Source organism: Manacus candei, unplaced genomic scaffold (assembly GCF_025592945.1).
Source record: "Manacus candei isolate 608988 ecotype Guabito, Panama unplaced genomic scaffold, ASM2559294v1 h1tg000082l, whole genome shotgun sequence".
NCBI lineage: Eukaryota > Metazoa > Chordata > Aves > Passeriformes > Pipridae > Manacus > Manacus candei.
Window position 1 is genome coordinate 2586367 of NW_026138130.1, and position 18533 is coordinate 2604899.

At 64.6% G+C, this 18533-nt stretch overlaps 5 protein-coding genes across 7 annotated transcripts; 3 read left to right on the forward strand and 2 right to left on the reverse strand.

The window, feature by feature from the left end:
- Positions 1–763: 763 nt before the first annotated feature.
- On the reverse strand, positions 764–4202 carry RRP9 (ribosomal RNA processing 9, U3 small nucleolar RNA binding protein). The gene is made up of 15 exons (XM_051811353.1): positions 4125–4202; positions 3910–3992; positions 3695–3813; positions 3539–3615; positions 3388–3429; positions 3101–3227; positions 2734–2858; positions 2390–2482; positions 2177–2277; positions 1923–2057; positions 1683–1745; positions 1460–1605; positions 1292–1371; positions 1076–1149; positions 764–983 (listed from the first exon to the last, which is right to left on the reverse strand). The coding sequence occupies exons 1-15, from the start codon at positions 4200–4202 to the stop codon at positions 878–880; spliced, it is 1449 nt and encodes a 482-aa protein (XP_051667313.1). The 3' UTR covers positions 764–877.
- Positions 4203–5911: 1709 nt separating this feature from the next.
- Positions 5912–8217, forward strand: NAA80 (N-alpha-acetyltransferase 80, NatH catalytic subunit). Of its 2 annotated transcripts, none has more exons than XM_051811358.1 (2): positions 5912–5939; positions 7430–8217. In XM_051811358.1, exon 2 carries the CDS (start codon positions 7438–7440, stop codon positions 8149–8151), a length of 714 nt encoding a protein of 237 aa, XP_051667318.1. In that variant the 5' UTR covers positions 5912–5939; positions 7430–7437; the 3' UTR covers positions 8152–8217. The 2 variants fall into 2 exon arrangements, with proteins under 2 accessions (XP_051667318.1, XP_051667317.1); XM_051811357.1 differs by lacking the exon at positions 5912–5939 and adding an exon at positions 5960–6575.
- Positions 8218–8340: 123 nt separating this feature from the next.
- Positions 8341–11401, forward strand: HYAL3 (hyaluronidase 3). Its single transcript, XM_051811354.1, has 3 exons — positions 8341–10267; positions 10376–10465; positions 10624–11401. Exons 1-3 carry the CDS (start codon positions 9371–9373, stop codon positions 10975–10977), a joined length of 1341 nt encoding a protein of 446 aa, XP_051667314.1. The 5' UTR covers positions 8341–9370; the 3' UTR covers positions 10978–11401.
- Positions 11402–11453: 52 nt separating this feature from the next.
- On the forward strand, positions 11454–14182 carry LSMEM2 (leucine rich single-pass membrane protein 2). Its single transcript, XM_051811360.1, has 4 exons — positions 11454–11533; positions 12743–12883; positions 12965–13174; positions 13256–14182. The coding sequence occupies exons 1-4, from the start codon at positions 11512–11514 to the stop codon at positions 13390–13392; spliced, it is 510 nt and encodes a 169-aa protein (XP_051667320.1). The 5' UTR covers positions 11454–11511; the 3' UTR covers positions 13393–14182.
- On the reverse strand, positions 13629–17281 carry IFRD2 (interferon related developmental regulator 2). 2 transcript variants are annotated; one of them, XM_051811355.1, is made up of 12 exons: positions 17190–17281; positions 16963–17079; positions 16786–16870; positions 16529–16653; positions 16219–16397; positions 16035–16085; positions 15524–15693; positions 15327–15432; positions 14985–15122; positions 14711–14839; positions 14541–14636; positions 13629–14428 (listed from the first exon to the last, which is right to left on the reverse strand). In XM_051811355.1, the coding sequence occupies exons 1-12, from the start codon at positions 17215–17217 to the stop codon at positions 14348–14350; spliced, it is 1305 nt and encodes a 434-aa protein (XP_051667315.1). In that variant the 5' UTR covers positions 17218–17281; the 3' UTR covers positions 13629–14347. The 2 variants fall into 2 exon arrangements, with proteins under 2 accessions (XP_051667315.1, XP_051667316.1); XM_051811356.1 differs by having other exon boundaries at positions 16296–16453; positions 17190–17280.
- Positions 17282–18533: the final 1252 nt, after the last annotated feature.

The window sequence follows — 18533 nt, forward strand, 5'->3', positions numbered from 1 at the left end:
CCTGCACTGAGCCATGGTGAATGTCCCTGTCCCTTGCACTGAGCCGTAGTGCACATTGCACGGACCTTGCACCAAGCTGTGGTGTGTGACCCCCATTCCCTACACCGCCTGTGGCACAAATACCCCCTTCCTGTCCCTTGCACTGAGCCCTGGTGCACAACGTGACTCCCTCTCGCAAAGCCACATTCCAGCTCCTGCTTTTCTTGTGCCAATCCACGCTGCACCTCCTGCTCCCTCCACGCCGAGCTCCATGCTGGCACACACTGCCCACCACGCTTTCCCTGTCACCCTGTGGCAAGCTGTGCTCCACGTCACACTTTTCCTGGCGCTTCGTAGTTTCACTTTTCCTCCTGGTTTGGGCCCAGTAGAGCTGCCAAGCGTGGCTGGGCTGGGCCCAAGCCCCCCATCACTCCCCTCCCTGTGAGTGGCACTTCTCACCCCTGTATGGGAGACGGGGCAGGAGCAGGGGCAGATGAATTCCCGCTGGCCCCCAGCCCCGGCAGATCCCAGAGGGGCCGTTGGAGGCTCAGGGCGAGTAACGGGATCCAGGTATTTGAGCCCAACCACGTTTTTAAGAGTAGATATTTTTCTGTGAGCAAGAATGTGATTTTTTTTTTTTTTTGTAATTTATGTAAATAAAGTCGTTTTGGTGGTTTGTTTTTTTTACAAAATGGACTGTTCCAGAGCTCAGGTCTGGCCGAACCTGAGGGAAGGGGACAGACCCTCGCAGAGGGCAGAGCCACATCACAACACGGGGGCCAGCAAGGCTGTGTGACACCCCCTACTCACATCCTGCCAGCCCCAGGGGGGTGGCTGCACCAAGGATGCATCAAGGTGCAGCTCCAGGGACAGAATGACCTGCTTCACGACCCGGGGGCTAGGAGCTGCCAGGAGATTCAGGGCCAGAGGCCGTGGCTCTCTGTTTAAGGGGGATGATGCAGATGCTGTTTTTGGCTTCTTTGATTCTCCACCACCGTCCAAGCCTGCGGATGAGAGAGATGAGGGTCACACTCCAGCAAGCACCAGAGGAAAGGGGGCTGCACCCCCAGGCAGCGCCAGGGAGGAGGGTCAGTACCGGTGCTCCTGCCCGATGCCAGCCACCAGGAAGTCACCAGATGACGAGAACTTGAGGCTGTTGACAAAGCCCACCTGGAGGGGACAGGGCAGGGTGAAGGGACAGGGCAGGTTAAGGGGATCCCATAGCCTCCTCCTGCTGACCAGGGAGGGGAGCCCCTGCAGTGAGACCCTCCAGCCCAGCTCCAGCATTCCCAACCTGCCCATCAATCCATACCAAGGGGATGTCCCAGAGGTGCTCCAGCTTCCGAAATCCCTCACCACACTTCCAGAGCTTCACGCTGGCACTGTGGGATCCTGGGACAGAGAAAGGAGATTGTCACGGACCCCAACCCAGGGATGGGAGGAGGACCTCCCCCACACCCTCAAAGTGGCTGCCACACACCTGTAGCCAGGAGGTCACTGTTGCGCAGGGCGGCCACCGCTGAGATCCAGTAGGGCTGCTCCAGGCCCTGGGCATCCTGCATGCCGTGCGCCTGCCGAGCCAGCGCCAGAGGCTTCTTCTTTGTCAGCCCCCAGAGGGCTAAAGACCTGACGGGGACGTGAGGGGTGAGGGGGCTGAGGGGGCACCCTGCCCACCCCTGGCACTGCCCCAGCCCCGTGCTCACCCGTCATCGGCGCCGGACACCATGTGCTCCTCATTGATGAGCTGAATACAGTCGATGGAGCCCCTGTGAAGAGAAGGGGTAACTGTCAGCAGTTACAAGTGTGCTTTGGGATCCTGTTCAGATGTGGGCTCGCCAGGGTATCAGCATCCCCAGGGTGCTCCCCGAGATGCTTGGCAGCCACACACCACTGCCCCAGCTGGGCATGCCTGCCCACAGCCTCCTCTCCCACCCCAGACCTACTGGTGCCCAGAAAACACTAGCTGTGTCTCCTCAGGGATCTTCCAGAGCCGCACGGTACCATCCCGTCCCCCCGCCGTCACACAGCACTCCCGGCTCAGGCTGTCCAGCCCCGTGATGACATCCTGGTGCCCAAATCTGGAGGAGGAGATGGTAAAGAGACGTGGCAAGCATGGCCCTCTGCCCCCTCACCTTGCCTCCCCCAGGGATGCTGGCACACCCTTTGGCAGGGTCAGTGGGATCCCCCCCGGCCTTACAGGGTCTCCACATAGGCGTTCTCTGCCACGTTCCAGACTTTGACGCAGCGGTCATGGGAAGCGCTGTACAGCTGGTGTGTCCCCTTGCGGAAGGACAGGCCCTGCAGACAGACAGATGGACAGGGCACAGCAGTGACGGAGGGGCACCAGAGAGGATGGGGCTGCCCAGCCCCACAGGCATCACAGGCACCACACCTGATGCCCCTGACTCACTGAGACAGCGTCACGGTGCCCTGTGAAGATGTGCAGGCGCTTGCAGGTGGCTGTGTCCCAGATCATGATCAACTTGTTCCTGTCTCCTGTGGCCTGGCAGACAGCAGGGGATGCCCAAGACCTGCCTCTCAGAGACCCATGGCCCACCCCAGCCTCCACTCCCATGCCAGCCTCCATTCCCACCCCATATGATTTCGGGTGATCCCGGGGACCCATCCTTAAATCTGCAGCGGATAGGGGCTGCTTTAACCGGGCAAGGCACATCTGGGCATGAGACACAACCCACAGGACCCTGGGAGGAGATGCAGTCCCCATGGCCACCTCTCTGTCCCCTGTCCCCGTACCAGGTACTTGCCATCCGATGAGATGGCCATGCAGAGGATGTGGGATGCGTGTCCCATGTGCCGCTCCTCCGTGCCCTTCTTCCCCCCGGGCACCACGCACAGCCTCTTCCCGCTGTCCACCTCCCCTGTGGGAAAGGTACGGCCACCATCACCCTCTGGGAGCCTCCCACCACTCCCAAAAGTGCTAATGAGCCTCCAACGAAGCCCAGAACCATTCCCAAAAGTGCTAACGAGCCTCCTACAGATCCCAAAACAATGCACATTCCCAGAGCAGCCAAGGGCTAAGTCACCACCACAGGCACCCACAGCCCTGATGCTGCAGGGTCCCCTGCAGAACAGCCAGTTGCAGCCTCAGGTGAACACTTGCATTTGATGAGGGAGCCGTCCTTGGACCCAGAAAAGATGAACTTGTCATCGGGAGAGATGACCAGGCAGGTGACAGGCAGCTGGTGTCCCCGCAGCACACGGATGCTGGCTGGATCCGGAGGCTGCACCTGCAGGGAGAGTGGGATGTGAGCTGGGCTGCCCCGGCCCCTTCCCCAGGCTTGGGAGTACCCCAGCACGGCACTGTGGGCAGGAGAAGGGCCGCGGGGTGCTGGCCATGCCCGAGTGTCCCCCAAAGCTGGCACTTATGGTCTGGCACCGGGCACTTACATCTTTGGCGACCAGGCGCTGCAGCCGGCCCTTCTGCTCGAGCTGGGGGAGAAGTGGGAGGCTCAGCGGAGGCGGCCCCAGCCCCGGTCCCGCGGGAGGGGCACAGAGCCCACCACCGGGACCGCGGGGCCGCGCCCGCCCCCCCGCTCACCACGTCCTCCTTCAGTCGGTCGCCGATGAGATCCGCCGGCTGGGTTTCCTCCTCCTCCTCCTCCGCCCGTTCCTCCTCTGCGGCGGGACAGTGCGTGAGAGCCGAGCCCAGTGCCCGGGCCGCCCCGCCGGGGCACCGGGGCCGGGCGGGACTCACCGAGCTGGCGGAGCTCCTCCAGGTACTGCTTGGCCAGGCGCAGCTTCTTCTCCTGCGGCGTCTCCTCCACCTCCTCCTCCGCCGCCGCCGCCTCTCGCCGCCGCCGCCCCAACGACAGGCTGCGGGGACACGTGTGCGTGAGCACCCCCGGCACCGACACCCTCCCGGTACCGGCACCCACTCCAGCACCGGCACCTCCCTGGTGCATCTCTTACCTCTCCGTCTCGGAGTCGCTGGACACCTCCTCGTCGGCGGGCCGGCCGGCCGCCGCCCGCGGTCTCCCCTGGGCGTTCGGGACCTGCGGGACCGGGCGGATCAACACGGGAACGGGCGCGGCGAAACGCGCGACGGCGGCCACCCCGCCGGGACAGCCCCTCCTCGCCCCCCTCCCTCCCTCCCTCCCTCCCTCCTTCCCCGTGCCGGCCCTCACCGCCGGGCGCTGCCGCCGCCGTCCCGCGGCCCCGCGCGGGGCCTTGGCCCTCCTGCCGCTCGCCGCCGCCGCCGCCATGCTGCCGGGACACGTGGGGCCGCCTGCCGCCCGCCGGCACCGGGCCCCGCCCCCGGCAGCGCCCATTGGCTGCAGGCGGCCGGGCCCCGCCTCCCATTGGCCCTCCTTGTCTCGGAATCGCCTTCCCGCCCTCCCGCCCGGGCGGAGGCGGTGCTGTCACTCAGCGGTGAGGCCCCGCCCCCTCTGAGATAGACCACGCCTCTCAGCTCTTAGCCCCGCCCATGCCGAGATAAGCCCCGCCGCGCGTGTCGGGGACCCGCACCCCGAGCCCGGTTGTCACACCCCTAGCCCTCCCTCCTCTGCCCCCCATGGCTCCTCGGGCCCTGCCCCGCAGCCCCCGTCGCAGCTGGTGGCCCCCAGACCTAGAGTCGCGATGGCGGTGACAGGGAATGGGTGGCTGCTTCCCAAATCACGGTCACCTTCTGCCTCTCAGGGACCCTCAGCCAGGGGGGCACGGCCTCTGGTCCCGTCCCGTGTTCTTCAGGGGGTCTCAGGGACCCGTCCTTGGCTGTGCCGGGGTAGTGCCTCTCTGTCTGGGAGAGGTGATGCTCTAAAGAGCTAAAATCTGTTTTGGGGCATAAACTTTATTTTACACAATCAGCTTCTTTTCTCCTTGGCACTAATGGAGGCAGGGAAGGACAAAGGGAATGTCCTGCACTGGTCTCTGTAAGGCGACAGGCTTAGGAAGGGAGCAGCTGTCTGGCTGCTCTCTGGAGGATTCTGGCTGAGGTCTCTTCTCTCCTGTCAGATTTCGGGAAGAGCAGATCCCCCAACCTGCAGAGCATCCTAGGGCTCAGACTGCTGCTTTCTTGTGCCCCAGCAGAGTCCTCGCTGGAGAAGCTTACTGAGCAGCAGAGATGCCACAACCACCACCATCAGGGACACAGTGGCAGTGCTCAGAGCCTGTCCCAGCCCGTGCAGGTAGATGCACCAGCTGGGGAATGATGTTATTCCCAGGCTCAGCACCCCAGGACATACAAGGGGAGCCAATCTCTCTGGCTGGGGCTACAAAGTTTTGGCCTTGGTGGCCCCAGGCTGCTGCGGAGCTGTTGTCCAGGCTGAGGCTGCAGGAAGCCATGCCAGGGGCGGTCTGGAGGCAGATAGATGGGCAAGGACTCACCACCCCATCCATCCAGGCAGCAGGTGCAGAAAGGCAGCAGTGGGCAGGGAGGGGGGCTCTGCCTGGGGACTCAGCAAGCTGGACCTCAGGGGGACACATCTGAAGGGTCCAGTGCCAGCACTGCACTACCCAAAGGACCGGCTAGGTGGGGAATCCCATCCTGGCCACGCTCTTGTCCTGGTCGTGCAGGTGAAGGAGCAGCGGCAGCAGCAGTGCAGGGCTGTCCCGCACCTCCTTTTTCATCAGCTTCATCTCAGCCATGAGGCCCATCACCACTCGGAAGAGACGGATGGAGAGCTCCCCCACGGTGTCCGACTCCTTGGGGAGGAGGGAAGGAGGACCTCGGGCAGCTCTGCTCCAGAGGGAAGCGGAGCTGCGGCACTGCAGGTCTGCCATGGGGTCCTTGGGGCTGGCGGCTGGAGAGGAAGGCACTGCGGAGGGCCGGGGGCTAAGGGTGGGTGTGCCGCCGTCCTGCCACGGCCAAGGCTGGGTGAGCGGCTGCGGGGAATTCGGGATCGGGGCACGGGCGGTGCGTCCTCCGGCCGCCCGGGGGCGCGCGGGGTGGGGCGGGGCGGGCGGGGCGCGGGAAGTGACGGCGGCGGCGGGGCCGGAGAGCGGTACGGGCGGGACCGGGCGGGACCGGGGCACGGCGGGAGGGGAACGGGACGGGGCAGGGGCCGGGGGCGGGGCGGTGACGGGGCAGTGGTGGGCTTGTGGTGGTTCAGTGCTGGGGTCTGTGATGAGACCAGTGATGGGGCAGTGGTGTGGTCAGTAGTGGGATCAACGATGGGCCAGCGGTGGGACAATAATGGGGTCGATAATGTGTCAGTGATGGTCAGTGCTGGGTGATGGGGTCAGTGATGGGTCAGAGATGGGGTCAGTGCTGGGGTCAGCGATGGATCAGTGGTGGGTCAGTGATGGTCAGCGATGGTGGTCAGTGGTGGGGTGGGTACCGTGTGTTCAGGACGTGCAGCCATGAGGTGGGGGCAGCGATCAGCTGGGTGAAGCAGTTTCTATTTGTGCACCATGTGTGGGTGCTGAGTGCTTTGGAGCGATGGCGGGATGCAGGCAGGATGGGTGTCCTGTGTCGGGGTCCAGGGTGGGGAAGTGGGGTTGCCGCGGGGCCCTGGACAGACGTGTCACTCACACCAGGGAAGCAGAACCAGGCTCTGTGGTTGGTCATGAGCCTGGGCTGCTTCCTGCCGTGCTGCTGCGCAGGCACCGAAGGCACAGGAGCCGGCAGAGCAGGCAGGGTGAGTGTGAGCAGGGTGAGTGTGGGCAGGTTAAGTGTGGACAGGGTGAGTGTGAGCAGGGGGAGAGCGAGCAGGGTAAGCACAGGGAAGGTGAGTGCAGGCTGAGTGGCAGGCAGGTGCTGTTGGGGTCCTGGTGTGGGTTTGCTGGGTGGATAGAAGAAAACCATCACCCACTGAGGGTGCCAGTGGGGTCTTGGGGTGCTGTCTGGCCTCTGAAGGGGTCATTGCAGGCTGAGCTGGGAGTCAGGGATCTTGGAGCTAGGGGGGCTACTGGGGGGCACCCTGAGGGTGTGGGAGGGCGAGCCCAAGCTCTCCCCACCCCCCAGAGGGGAAGTGGAGCAGTTTGCTCAACCCCATTCTATAAACGGGTGTGGCGGTTCCTCCTGCCTTTTGCCTGCGGCTTCTCCTTCACAATGGGAACAGCCACTGGGCTGGGAGAGGGATCCCCACCACATGGTGGTTGTGACCCCTCAGAGGCTGTCAGGACCCCCTGGAACCCCCATGCTGGGGACACATGTAATGAGCTGGCTGGTCTGACAGGTGCCCAGGTGGCAGGAGCTAGTGGCAGAGCTGGGGAAGGGGCAAGGCCAGCACTGTGCCTCCTGCCCCTCTGCTGGTTTGGCAGTGCCAGACCTGCCTGCAAGTCTCAAGGCACAGATTCCTGGAGCTGGCACCACGTGGCACTTCCCTACCACTGTTGTTTGGCCTTGGACCTGCCGCTAATCCCTATGAACTCATCTGTCTGCACTGCTGGGGAACTGTGCCCGCACTGGGGCCAGTGCTGGGCTTGGGGGGGACGCACACGATCTGTCCCCCACTGCCTCTAAACTGTGGCCTGCTTGGTTTCCTGTCAGTGAGAAGAATGGGCTCGGTGTCAGAGGAGCTCAGCTTGGTCCCCCTGCACCAGAGGCCGGAGCTGCTGGAAGCCTGTGCCGAGCTGCTGCGCGAGGAGTGGGGGAAGAGCCGGGCGTCGCGGCTCCACACGCTCCAGCGCTCCTCGGACGCCTTTCCCATCTGCCTGCTGCTGCTGCGGAGCCAGGGCCCCACCGAGATCCCTGGCCCCCGGGAGGGTCCCTGCCAGCTGGTGGGCCATGTCCGACTCTCCCGCGTGGTCGGCCGTCCCCGTGACCTCTACGTGGAGAGCGTGGTGGTGGCCCGGGCACTGCGGGGCCAGGGCTACGGGCGGCGGCTGATGGAGGCCACTGAGCGGTGGGCCCGGGCCCAGGGGTTTGGCTGCCTGCACCTCACCACCCACGACAAGCAGCATTTCTATGCCCACCTGGGCTACGTCCTGGGTGAGCCGGTGCAGAGCGTGGCCTTCCTCAGCCCTGCCATATCCTCCGAGGTGCTGCGGCTCTTCTCCGCCCCTCCTGGTGCTGCCATCACCATCAGGCCAAGGGTACCCTCTGCCCCCCCGCCTCCCCTCCCACCCCTCACTGTCCCACCACCACCCCCTCCACCGACTGTGATCTGGGCGAGGGGTGTCCTGGCTGAGAACAGCAAGCAGAGCCTCCTGAAAACCCCCCACCGCGACGCCAAAGGGCTCCCCATCTTCTGGATGAAAAAGGACATCTGAGGGCCTGGGGCCCCAAGACGGTGATTAAAAGCAGTGCAGGCAGGAGCTGCCTGCTGTGGCGCTGCCTGACTGCCTGCCATTCTTCAGGGCTGGCACCAGCTCCCCCAGCCTCCCTGGTTCACCCTGGCCCCATTGCTGGGTGGGTCCTCACACCCTGCCCTGCCTGGGCACACTGATTCCACTCCCACCTGGCTCCCGGCTCGCCTGGCCATGGCTCTGGGACCACCAGTGTGGCAGGGAGCCAGGTCCAGTCTAGGCCGTGGGGCTGGGACTGATCCCAGGAGTGCCACCCAGTCCCAGCAGTGTCTCCTCCACTCAGGGGATTCACTGAAGGGCAGCTGGGGCTGATGGTGTGTGGTGGTCTCCAGCATGGCCACTGCTCTTGCCACTGAGCAGCCATGGGTAAACCAAGGCACACGATGGCTGGAGGGGCACCAGGGGGAGTATGGCATGGCAGTGGGGCTGCAGAGTCGGGTCCCTGAGCTGCATGGCGAGGGGGGCAGGTGGCCAAGCCCCCCACCCCGAGGCAGCCGTCATCAGTGAGAGCTAGAGGCATGGCAGCGGGAAGGTCAGGGAGAGCGTCCGGCCTCGCGCCGGGGGATTAGCGCTGCCCTTGCTGCATCACGCGGCCACCGGGCCCGTCCGCCGTCTAATCCCCTTGTCCCGGGCAGCTGGCCAGCACTGGGCAGGGGCACCAGCCCCCTCTGGTTCTGCCTGGTCTGTGAGGGACCCAGCTGTGCCTTTGGCTCCACCACGCCTCTTGTGGGGCTTGGTCCTTCAGCAGGGCACCCAGCTGGGCAAGGTGCTGTGGTGAAATGGGGAGGAGGGGTCATGGTGCCCCCACTACAGGCAGGATTGGGAGCCAGCAGGAAAATGGAAGCACCAGGGTCTGTGGCTTGCAGTGCCACTCCAGAGCTGTGCCATGGCTGTGCTGGTGGCAGGCAGGGGCTTGACCCCAGCGTGCAGCAGGCAGAGGTGCCCACTGCCAGTGCTGAGGCAGGAGGGGTCTGAAACCCTCAAGTTTACCAAGTCCTGTGGGGTTTTTGGGTGGGCAGCACGTGCTTGCGGGGCACCTGACACCTGTGTTTGATCCTAGCCTGCCGCATGCCAGGGTGGCAGTGCCAGCATGGCTGGGGTGCCTGCTGTGCCCTGCAGCCTCACCCCCACTGCTTTCTTTTCCCTGCAGGGTGCTGGCCCCGCAGGCAGCCAGTGAGGGGGGATGGTGCTGGTGCTGGTGCTGTGGGTGTGCCTGGCACTGGGCACCACCAGCGGGGAGAGCCCAGCACCTGAGCCCCTGTCAGGCGGCCAGCCCTTTGCCGTGGTGTGGAACGTCCCCACTGGGCGCTGCCAGTGCCGCTTCGGTGTGGCGCTGCCTCTCAGTGACTATGGCATCGTGGAGAACCAGGACGGCTGCTTCATGGGCCAGAACATCACCATCTTCTACAAGAACAAGTTTGGGCTGTACCCCTACCTGTCACGGCAGGGTGTCCCCCACAATGGGGGCATCCCCCAGCGCGTCCCCCTTGGCTCCCACCTCGCCAGGGTGGCTGAGGACATCCGCCTTCTCCTGCGCCCTGCTTTCCATGGCTTGGCCGTGGTGGACTGGGAGGAGTGGAGGCCCCTCTGGGCCCAAAATTGGGGGACCAAAAAGATATACCGGGCAGCCTCGAAGCAGTGGGTGCGGGACCGGCATGGCACCCTGCCGGCACGGCGGCTGCTCCGGCTGGCCCAGCAGGAGTTTGAGCAGGCGGCAGAGGCTCTGATGGAAGAGACGCTTCTGCTGGGCCAGACCCTGCGCCCAAGAGGGCTTTGGGGTTTCTACCGCTTCCCTGACTGCCTCAATGGAAACTGGGCCAAGGTGGCCAACTACACCGGGCAGTGCCAGCCGGCAGAGGTGCAGCGCAACAACCGGCTGGGCTGGCTCTGGGCTGCCTCTTCGGCCCTCTACCCCAGCATCTACCTGCCACCGGCACTGCCACCTGCCCTGCGCCACCGCTACGTCCACCACCGGCTGCGTGAGGCCCTGCGTGTGGCCGCCTTCGGGGCCCATGGCCTCCTGCCCGTGATCGCCTATTCCCGACTCTCCTTCCGCCGCTCACCCCAGTTCCTGGAGCTGGTAAGCACTGTGGGGCTGGAGTTGGTATTGTGTGTGCCAGGGGGTTCTGCGTGGCACAGGGACACAGCCTGTGCCTCCCCAGCCTGGTCATGTCTCTGTTCCTGGCAGGCTGACCTGGTGCACACCATTGGGGAGAGTGCAGCGCTGGGAGCAGCTGGACTCGTGCTCTGGGGAGACATGTCCTATTCCCGCTCAGCTGTGAGTATGGCCCCGCACTGCACTGGAGCCGGCACGTGGTGGGCAGGAGGAGGTGGCATGGGACATACAGGATGGCCATGTCCCTGATGCCTCCTGGGGAGGGGTGACCAGAGGGTCTCCGGTTCCGGGGCGGGTTCTCACTGGTGCTTCCTCCCCAGGAGAGCTGTGCCAGCCTGCGCCACTACCTGGTGTCCACCCTGGGCCCCTACGTGGCCAATGTGACGGCGGCGGCCCGAGAGTGCAGCTACAGGCAGTGCCATGGACACGGGCGCTGCGTGCGCCGGCAGCCCCATGACCTGGGCAGCCTCCTGCACCTCGGACCCAGTGCCAGCCCGCCGGCTGCCTTCCGCTGCCACTGCTACCGTGGCTGGGCAGGCGAACGCTGTGCGCAGCAGGTTTGGCCTGGCCCTGCTGCCTCCTGCCTGGTGCCCACCCACACTCACAGCCTTTATGGGCATAAGGACCTCCTGCCCTCTGATACCTGCCCACCACAGGGCACGTGGGGCTGGTGACCCGGGCTGGGGACCACCACGGTCCCCTAGCCTGGCAGCACTGCTGCTGGCACTTCTTAACGGTCTCATTAACTTAAATAAATCCTCCTGGCAGAGCTGGCATGGTCCTTGTGGGCAAAGCTGGGGTGGGGGGGCTTTGTGGTGCCCCCAGGCTGGGCACAATTGCTATTGCTACTGAGAGATGGCACAGACCCCAGTTTGGCTCTGGATGGGTCCAGTGGGGCCTCAGTTTCCCTGCATGGACTCTGCCCTGATCCCCAGGTGAGCTGGCAGCCCCTTTACCCTGGGAAAAGGTATGGGACACTGCCACAACCTGCTGTCCCTTTGCCACACTGGCACTGTGCTGCTGGCAGCCCTGTCCACGCCACCAGGCCCCCCTCCCCACAGCTATTTTTATCCCCCCCCAACTGTGTTTCTCACTATCCTATTTTAAGCAGCGCAGTTGGCGCACTGGCAACCCAGTGCCCAGCTCCCAGGGGCCCCGCACCTCCTCACTGCCCACTCACACTGCCCGGGCGCAGGGCAGAGGGAGCCATGCCCAGGGAGGCTGCAGAAGGTACACTGGGAGCGGGCTGGGGGCTGGTGGGGGCCCTGGCACCCCAGGGGGGACTGGGTGGCATGGGACTGTGGGGTTGGGATAGAAGCAGTGGCCAGATGGTGCCTTCTGCCAGGGGGACTGTGGGCAGAGATGCCTGCCCAGGGAAGAAGAGGGTCCTGGAGGGCTGCAGGTGCAGGGCAGCAGGGTTTGGGGAGGGGGCAGGCAGCTGGCTGGCACAGCCCCCTGCACCAAACCTATGCGACAGCCCCCTGCACCAAACCTATGCGACCAGCTCTGTCCCCCAGCTGGGGGGAAGCAGATGCAGGGGTGATGGGGATACCCACGGGCCAGCTCCCGGCCAAAGGCAGGGCCCTGGGGAGGGTCTGAGGGGACCTGGGTACCAGCTGAGGCTCCCCAGCCCTGATGCCCACCAACCTGCAGGGTGACTCACAGTCTGGACAGCAGCAGCATGGCGCCACGCTGCCCTGCGACACGCCACTGACCCCGGGAGGGATTGGCACAGTGCCAGCCTGCCCCGCTCCGCCACGGGCACAGCACGTGGGCCCTGCCCGCTGCTCAAAAATGTGCAAACACCTAGAAAAGAACCCTTTCCCTCAACCCCATGCTTGCTTCCTGAAATGGTGCTGGAGCCATGCCTACTTCCAAAAAGCTCCCTCACTCCCATGAGGGATGTGCCCACTTGGGCAGTGGGCACCAGGTCCCCCTGGCACAGCACACATCCCACATCTCCATCTGTGCATCCCCAAGCAATGCCTGAGCACGGTGCCTGCAGGGCAAGCCGAGCCACACCACCGGCTGGCACTGCCCTGGCCCTGCCCACTGCCTCCCAGCTGGCCCTGGGAGCCCCAGCCAGCCCCAAAGTGCCCGGGCTATCGGGACCACGGGGTGGCACATTCCTGCCCCCAAGCCAGGGCCAGATTCCAGTCCCACTAACGAGGCTCCGGGAGGCTCTGGAATGGTGGCCACCAGGTGCCTGCCTGCTAAGTGCTCCGATGACAGCCAGGGCCGGGGGGCACAGCCAGTGCTTGCCTGCCGCGCCTGCAGGGCTGTGCCAAGGGAACACCGGCCTTGGCTGCCCGCCCCACCACAGCACTGGGCTGCCAAGGTTGGGATCCCCCCCCGAGGGGTCTGGTCCCACAGGGGTGCCTGGGGCAGGGAGGGGTTGTGGGCAGGGCACACGCTGACCCTTTGCCTCTGCTCCAGCAGACAGCATGGGAAGGGCTGAGGGTGCTGCACCAGCAGAGCCCGGGGACCCCGACAGCAGTGAGCCGGGAGCCATCAGCCTGTGCCCCGTGGAGTCCATCAGCGACCTGCACTTGGCCTCGGGCGGGCAGAAGGGCACAGAGGGTGAGAACGCTGGGGGGTGGTCCTGCCAGCCCTGGCTGTGCTTGCGACTGGGTTCTGACCTCTTCTCTCCCCTGCCTGCAGGCAACGGCCCGGCTCCCTCCAGCAGCCTGCGCCGGACTCCACCTCGGCCCGTGTCCCCCGTGCCCCCAGCGCTACTGCCTACCCTGCGCCCCGTGCCCCCTGCCAGCCCCTGCCCCTGCCTCGGCCCTGGCCACCCCCTGCTGCTGGCTTTGCTGGTGCTCCTGGCACTGGCGAGCCTGGTCCTGGCCACGCTGGCCATCTACCTGAGTGGTACGTGACACTGGGCAGGGCGGGGGGCTGGGGTGCTGCAGGGGAGCCTGTCCCCAACATGTCCCCCTCCTCTCCCCGCAGTCCTGCAGAGCCAGTCCGTGCGGGCACTGGCCCAGTGGCTGGAGAGCCAGGAGGATGCCGTGCACCAGCTGCGGGCAGCCAGCAGGCAGCTCTGGGCTCGCCTCAACGCCAGCACCCAGCCCGGCGGGCACCGCTGAGCTGCTCCCAGCCCCACCACGGGCTCCAGGCCACCACGGGAAGGGGCAGCGAAGGGCAGGAGGGGGCAACAGGCAGCCTTACCTGCTCAGACCTGGCAGCATTGCCTCTCGGGGCACAGGGGCAATCCTGGCTCCCGCCCCAGGCTGCGAGAGAAAGGGACAGGGCTGTAAGGACCGGCACCCGCCTCTGTGACAGCCCTTCCTCTTAACAAGGCAGAAGGCACCCTCCAATTAGCCTTTTAATTACCTCTTACAATCAAAGTCTTAGAAAATCACCATGATAGATACATTCCCGGAGTGGCAGGCACTGCCAGCTGGCACAGCCCCATGCCTGCCTGGGCAGTTGCCCCCCCGTAATTAATTTCCCCCAAGATTACTATTTCATATAAAGCATTTGGCTGAAAAAAGGACTAAGAGTGAGCAGCTGGCTGGGCTGAGCAAGGCCTGCCACCCTACACTGCTCTGCCACCACCCCTGGTGCCAGGCTGGCTGTGGAGGCAGGGGCTGTGCCCAGCGTGGCAAGTGAAAGCGAGTGCTCCTGCCACAGGCACAGACACCAGGCCAACTGCCCCACAGCCTCGCACAGCTCTGCCCTCTCAATCACCCCTCAGGCTGTGCCAGGCCACCCTGGTGTCCCCAACAGGACTGGGGACATGAGCCTTGCCTCTAAAAGGGGCTGCAGGAGCTCTGGTGAAAGCCCTTCCCACTGTGCCACACAGAGCCTCAGCCGCAGAGCAGGCACACAGCAGACACGCCACCACCTCCCCCTGCTCTTCTTTTATCCTTCCTTTCTTTGGTTAAAAAAATAAAAGAGGGGGCAGCCCCCGGTGGGGCAGCTCCAGGCATTAAATACTCTGCTGTACATGAATAAAAGCCCAAAGGCCAGGGGCACCTGCCCCTCACAGTGCTGGGTCTGCAGTCCAGGTGGGCTGGGGGCTCTGCCCCCCTCTGCCCATCACAGCACATCCGCCCGCTTGTCCCGCACACGGCTCCGGGCTTTCGTGCGGGCTTTGAAGGCGGCCGAGTTGTAGAGGTGCTGGAAGGAGAGGGAAGAAGAGATGGGTTAGGGATGCTCCATCAGCGCCCGCTAGATTCAATCAGCGGCACAGGAGGGGACTGTGGGCATAAATCTGGGAGGTGGAACACACCTTCTCGAAGCGGGAGACTTTGCTGGCTTTTAAAGCAGCTGCATCCAGCACCAAGGGGGGCCCGAGGCCGAAGATCTCCCGTAGCAGCTCGTTGTTCTGCAGAAGCAGGGGCATGTCAGCACCCACCAGCACCAGCCTGGCACTCCCTGGTGCCTCTGCCCAGCCCCTACCTGGAGGTGGTGGCGGATGCCAGAGCCCAGCACCTCTTTAAAGGCTTGGTAGGTCCGCTGGCGTGCCCAGCTGTCCAGGTACATGCACTCCAGGCCAAATCGGATGGTCTCCTCCTGGTACTCCCCACTCTGAACAGAGAGAGGGGCATCAGCAATAACCCAGGTACCAGCCCTACGTGTCCCTGGCTCTCCATGGAGGGGAATCACCAGGCAGCTGGGCAGCAGCCATACAGCGAGGGACTCGGCAGGGAAGGGCACCACCAGCCTCCAGCACCTCAATGAAACGCAGGATGTCCCGGAAGATGGATCGCTGCTTCCGTCGGTCTGTCTTGGCTCGGTACTTGTTGCTCTCAGTAGCCAGGACCTTGAGCTGGGCACACAAGAGCTCTGTATCTTGGTGGCACAAGTCCTCCTGCCAAAAAGCAGGGGATTTGGAGGGACGTGGCTCCAGGCACTGCCACCATGGCCATGACAGGGCAGGGGGATCGCCCAGGCCAGACCCTCTGCCTGGACACCTGCTGGTGACTCCAGTCAGTGCCAGCTCAGCCACGGCACGGGCAGGGTGCTGCTGCCTGCAGCTCCCTCCCACCTGGCTACTGCCCACCCACTGTTGTACCTCCAGGTCCTGGGCCAGCTCAAACACCAGTGCGATGGTTTCCCCGGCCAGGATGCGCAGGGCAACGCTGCTGCTGGACAGCAGTGGGGGCAGCTGCAGCCAGCGACTGGGACAGAGAGGCAGGAGGACAGTCAGGGACTCTCTACTCCACAGCTGGCTACCCCACACCAGTCTCCATCACCCCACACCCCACTCACTTGTCCAAAATGCTCCTGAGGTGGGAGGGGGGGCAGATGGTCAGGAGCAGGGACCATGACTGGAGCGCGCTGCAGTGCAGAGGCCCGTGCTGGGCAGGTGCTGAGCCTGCCTCACCTGTGCTGGGGGGGCTGAAGACCCCCTCCAAGCAGGACAGGCACGAAATCAGGTCCTGGAGGGGAGAAACTCACCAGTCAGACCACAGCTGACATGAAGATGCCATAGTGAGCTGTGCACTGGGGACTGAAGGGGACCCACCATGCCCAGGGGCACCAGGAACTCCCTGAGACAGGAGAGACTCCTCCACCCAGAACACCCCATCTCTGCAAGGCAGGCCTCCCCCCAGCTCAGCTCCACACTGCCCAGGGAAGGGGCCTGGGCTGTCACTGATGTCCCTGTACCCCTACCCCAGCTCAGCTCCAGGCTGCCCTGGCATCGTGGGCTGAGGGCAGGTGGCACAGCAGCCCCGGGTGCCCTCCTGCAGGGGTACGGGCGACACTCAGGCGCAGTTACCTCGAGGTCAGCAGCAGCAATGTAGCAGCACATGCCCAAGGCCATGGCACACTGGTGAGAGGAGTGAGGAAAGGGCAGTCAGAGGAGGTAGTGCCAGGACAGATCCAGCACCCAACCAAAGAGAAGCCAGGCAGGGGTGCCTCTGCCTTGCCCCCCTGCTCTGTACAACACCCAATCCCATCACCTTCCGGCAACTGCAGGGGCCCCAAAGGCTCTCCCCAGCACCGAGGTGTCCCCAGGAGGAAAGGGGCCGGGCCTTACGCTCTGCCGGGCGCTGGGGCTGGCCGTGCTGTCTGTCAGGACGCTGACGAGCAGGGGCTTCAGGCTGCGGAACACCTCTTCTCCCTCCGGGCCGGAGCCCATCTGGAGGCAGAGGAGGGTGAGGACGGTGCCCGCCAGCGCCTGTTCGTCCCCTTTACCTGTGGGCAGCACGAGAGACCTCCCTCAGACCCGGGTCACCAGCCCCGCCGCCCGCAGCCCGCCCGCGCCCTGACCTTTCTTGAGACACTTCTCCAGCGAGTCGGTGAGCGTGAGGCGGCGCTCCAGCAGGAACTCGGACAGGGTTTTGGAGGACAAGGCCAGGCGCAGGCTCTGCAGTGCCGCCTGTCGCGTCTTGGCGCTACGAGAGATCGCGGGACGTCACAGTCCGGGGTGCCCCGGGACATGGCACGTCCCTGCCCTCGGCTGGCAGCGCTGGCAGGGATGGGCAGCGCGCCAGGAGCGCCCACGGCTGGTGGCAGCCGCTCCTCACCTCTTGTCCAGGAGGTTGTCCATGTGCTCCTTCAGCCGGTCCTCTGCCTCCTCCTCCTGGCCTTGCTCACTCGCCGCCTCGCTCCCTGCCCGGGCGGCACCACGTGAAGGCGGGAAGCCCGCGGGTGGGGGACACCGCCACTCACGTGGGGACACCAGGGGGGTCCGCGGGGCTCACCTGGTCCCTCCTCGGCTGGGCTGGCGCCCTCGCTGGCGCTGCTGCAGTGGCTCAGCACCTCGCTGCCGGCCTCCTCCTCGCTGCCGGGCGAGCCCGCCCGGGCGCTGCCGGGGCCGCCTGCGGAGGTGCGGGACAGACACGTGTCAGACCGGCCGCGTCACCCGTGTCACAAATGTCACACCTGTCACACGTGTCCCCGGCCCCCCCTCCCGGCTCCCCCCACTCACGGCGCGCAGCGCGGCGGGACCGCGGCATGGCCGGCGCGCGCGGACCCCACGCCCCTCCCCCGACGGGAGGCCCCGCCCCCGGACCCGCCCCCCGCGCGGCCCCCTGGGAGCGCCCTCCGCCGTCTGCGCATGCGCCGTGGGACCTGTCCGTATCCCTGTCCTGTCCCTGCCTGTACTCCTTCCCTGCCCGTCCTGCTGGAATCCCTGTCCGTGCTTGTGTCGCTGTCCCTGCCCGTATCCCTGTCCTGTCCCTGCCTGTACTCCTTCCCTGCCCGTCCTGCTGGAATCCCTGTCCGTGCTTGTGTCGCTGTCCCTGCCTGTATCCCTGCCCTGCCCGTATCCCTGTCCCTGGCTCTGCTTTTCTCCCTGCCCCTGTCCCTGCCCCTCTCTCTGTCCTGACACTGTCTTCACCCCTGGCTCCTCATTATCCCTGCCTATATCCCTTGGGCTGGGTGTGAAATGCTCCTGACACCTATCCTTGCCTACAGCCCTGCCCCTGCCTGTACCCCTCTCCCCACTGCTGGTCCTCTCCCTGCCTACATCCCTGCCTGTATTCTTGCCCCATTGTCACCCACAATTAAGGGGACACCTGTCCCTGCTTCTGCCCATATCCCTGCCCTGCCGCTTAGTATTTCTCCCATGAAGTGTTATGACCTTTATTAAGATCTATACACCAACAGTTCCCTTGTTCACTGCATAGCTATGGTTGGGTAGGAATGGCAGCAGGGCCCCAGCTCTGGAGGAGGAGGACAGCCCCACCACAAAAGATGAAGGCTACTCCTGGACTCCTCAGATAAGACCAGCACCCTGGGCCCTCCCATTATCTGGCCTCACCCCTTAAGATAGTGAGACTGACTCCAAAACAAGGAAGAAAGGATGCCAAAATCATGGTTGCACTGGCTTTGCAAAGCCATGGGGAGTGTAGGGACTGGTGAAACCCTGCTGTGCCTCAGCACTCAAAGGGTGCGAGAGCCATGTGTGAACCACGTTTGGAGTGCCCCAATTTGGCTGGGACACCCTTTGGGTATGAATAAAGAATGTCTCTTGTCATGATCACCTTGGTGTCTTGGTCTTGGTGCTTGGGCCTCGTGGACCAGGTGTGAAATGCTCCTGACACCTGTCCCTGCCCACAGCCCTGCCCCTGCCTGTACCCCTGTGCCCACTGCTGGTCCTCTCCCTGCCTATATCCCTCCTGATATCCCTTTCTCTGCCTGTTTTCCTGCCCTGTTGTCACCCATCACTAAGGGGACACCTGTCCCTGCTCCTGCTCATATCCCTGCCCTGGCCATGTTGCTGCTGCTACCAATATCTCTACTTCTGTTCTTCTCCCTGCCCCTGCCTGTA

Bases quoted from the DNA above. Each gene is read 5' to 3' on its own strand.
- LSMEM2 (XM_051811360.1), top strand. From the start codon at position 11,512: ATGCCCAGGGAGGCTGCAGAAG. The intron at 12,884-12,964 runs GTGAGAACGCTG...CCCTGCCTGCAG, and splicing joins CGGGCAGAAGGGCACAGAGG to GCAACGGCCCGGCTCCCTCC. The intron at 13,175-13,255 runs GTACGTGACACT...CTCTCCCCGCAG, and splicing joins GCTGGCCATCTACCTGAGTG to TCCTGCAGAGCCAGTCCGTG.
- RRP9 (XM_051811353.1), bottom strand. From the start codon at position 4,202: ATGGCGGCGGCGGCGGCGAGCGGCAGGAGGGCCAAGGCCCCGCGCGGG. The intron at 1,372-1,459 runs GTGTGTGGCAGC...TCTCTGTCCCAG, and splicing joins CAGTGACCTCCTGGCTACAG to GATCCCACAGTGCCAGCGTG. The intron at 1,150-1,291 runs GTATGGATTGAT...TGTCCCCTCCAG, and splicing joins ACCTCTGGGACATCCCCTTG to GTGGGCTTTGTCAACAGCCT.
- IFRD2 (XM_051811355.1), bottom strand. From the start codon at position 17,217: ATGCCGCGGTCCCGCCGCGCTGCGCGCC. The intron at 16,871-16,962 runs GTGAGCCCCGCG...CCGCCCGGGCAG, and splicing joins CCCAGCCGAGGAGGGACCAG to GGAGCGAGGCGGCGAGTGAG. The intron at 16,398-16,528 runs GTCAGGGCGCGG...CTCTGCCTCCAG, and splicing joins GGAGAAGTGTCTCAAGAAAG to ATGGGCTCCGGCCCGGAGGG.
- HYAL3 (XM_051811354.1), top strand. From the start codon at position 9,371: ATGGTGCTGGTGCTGGTGCTGTGGGTGTGCCTGGCACTGGGCACCACC. The intron at 10,268-10,375 runs GTAAGCACTGTG...TGTTCCTGGCAG, and splicing joins CACCCCAGTTCCTGGAGCTG to GCTGACCTGGTGCACACCAT. The intron at 10,466-10,623 runs GTGAGTATGGCC...CTTCCTCCCCAG, and splicing joins TGTCCTATTCCCGCTCAGCT to GAGAGCTGTGCCAGCCTGCG.
- NAA80 (XM_051811357.1), top strand. From the start codon at position 6,377: ATGGCGGGATGCAGGCAGGATGGGTGTCCTGTGTCGGGGTCCAGGGTG. The intron at 6,576-7,429 runs GTGAGTGTGAGC...GTTTCCTGTCAG, and splicing joins GAGCCGGCAGAGCAGGCAGG to TGAGAAGAATGGGCTCGGTG.